This window comes from Orycteropus afer, unplaced genomic scaffold (assembly GCF_000298275.1).
Source record: "Orycteropus afer afer isolate SDZICR_OR568_19922 unplaced genomic scaffold, OryAfe1.0 scaffold00031, whole genome shotgun sequence".
NCBI lineage: Eukaryota > Metazoa > Chordata > Mammalia > Tubulidentata > Orycteropodidae > Orycteropus > Orycteropus afer.
In genome coordinates this window covers 10753153-10754205 of record NW_006921618.1, presented here as the reverse complement: position 1 = coordinate 10754205, position 1053 = coordinate 10753153, and the positions used below count along the sequence as shown (strand labels likewise).

At 44.3% G+C, this 1053-nt stretch overlaps 1 protein-coding gene across 1 annotated transcript in view; it reads left to right on the top strand.

The window, feature by feature from the left end:
* The window catches only part of NIPAL3 (NIPA like domain containing 3), an 88988-nt gene that overhangs the window by 36240 nt on the left and 51695 nt on the right, over positions 1 to 1053 (top strand). The window contains exon 3 of the mRNA XM_007935731.1: positions 582 to 753. Within this exon, the coding sequence (XP_007933922.1) occupies positions 582 to 753 (172 nt within the window). The remainder of the gene's footprint in view (positions 1 to 581; positions 754 to 1053) is intronic.

Genomic DNA, 1053 nt, shown 5'->3' with positions numbered 1-1053 from the left:
TTCATCACAATCACCTTCACTTGCTGCACACACAGCTTTTAAATCATTGAAAAGGCTTCAAACCTTTTCTTGCACTAAAACCTAAAACCTAACACAATCCATTGCCATTGAGTAGATTCCAACAAATAGTGGCCCTATAGGACAAGGAAGAACTGCCCCATAGGGTTTCCAAGGCTGTAAATCTTTGCGGAAGCAGACTGCCTCATCTTTCTCCCATGGAGCAGCTGGTAAGTTCCAGCTGCAGACCTTTGGTTAGCAGTTGAGTGTCTTAACCACTACGCCACCAGAGCTCCTTCTCTTGCACTTAAGTAAGGCTAAATAAGAACCTTTTGCACCTGCTCCAACTTACCTACAAATTCTTAAAGACACAGTTTGGAATGGAGCTCCTTCATACCCCAGGGACTGCCTGTATTTAGATTGCTACTGCTTTATTCCTCACCTAAGGACTCCAAAAAATCTTAACAAATGCTCCCAAATTAACTTTTAAAATGGGAATAGGAGGGTGTAGATTAAGAATATGTGCATAATAGCATTTCTTCCCAAACCAGCTGGGCAAATCACACTCTTTCTCGGATTTCTAGAAGTACTGCCACATCCGCCTGGCAGGCTCCAAGGATCCTCGGGCCTATTTCAAGACCAAGACATGGTGGCTGGGCCTGTTCCTGATGCTGCTGGGTGAGCTTGGTGTGTTTGCCTCCTATGCCTTCGCTCCACTCTCCTTGATCGTGCCTCTCAGCGCAGTCTCCGTGATAGGTAAGACCAATGCCTCACTCCACCTCTTCTCCAGGACTCACTGCCTGTGTGACCAGGTGTCATCACCAGAGTCAAAGATACTCATTAAACCAGTTCTTGCACTGATGATAATAGCTAACACACAACTTCATGTACACCAGGCCCTATCTTAAGGTATGGATATTAATTCACCTATTCCAACAATCTTATGAGGAAGGTACTGTTATTATCCTATTTTACAGATGAGGAAACTGAGGCCCAGAGAGGTGAAGTTACTTACCCAAAGTCACACAGCTAGTGAGTGGCAAAAAAAAAAAAAAA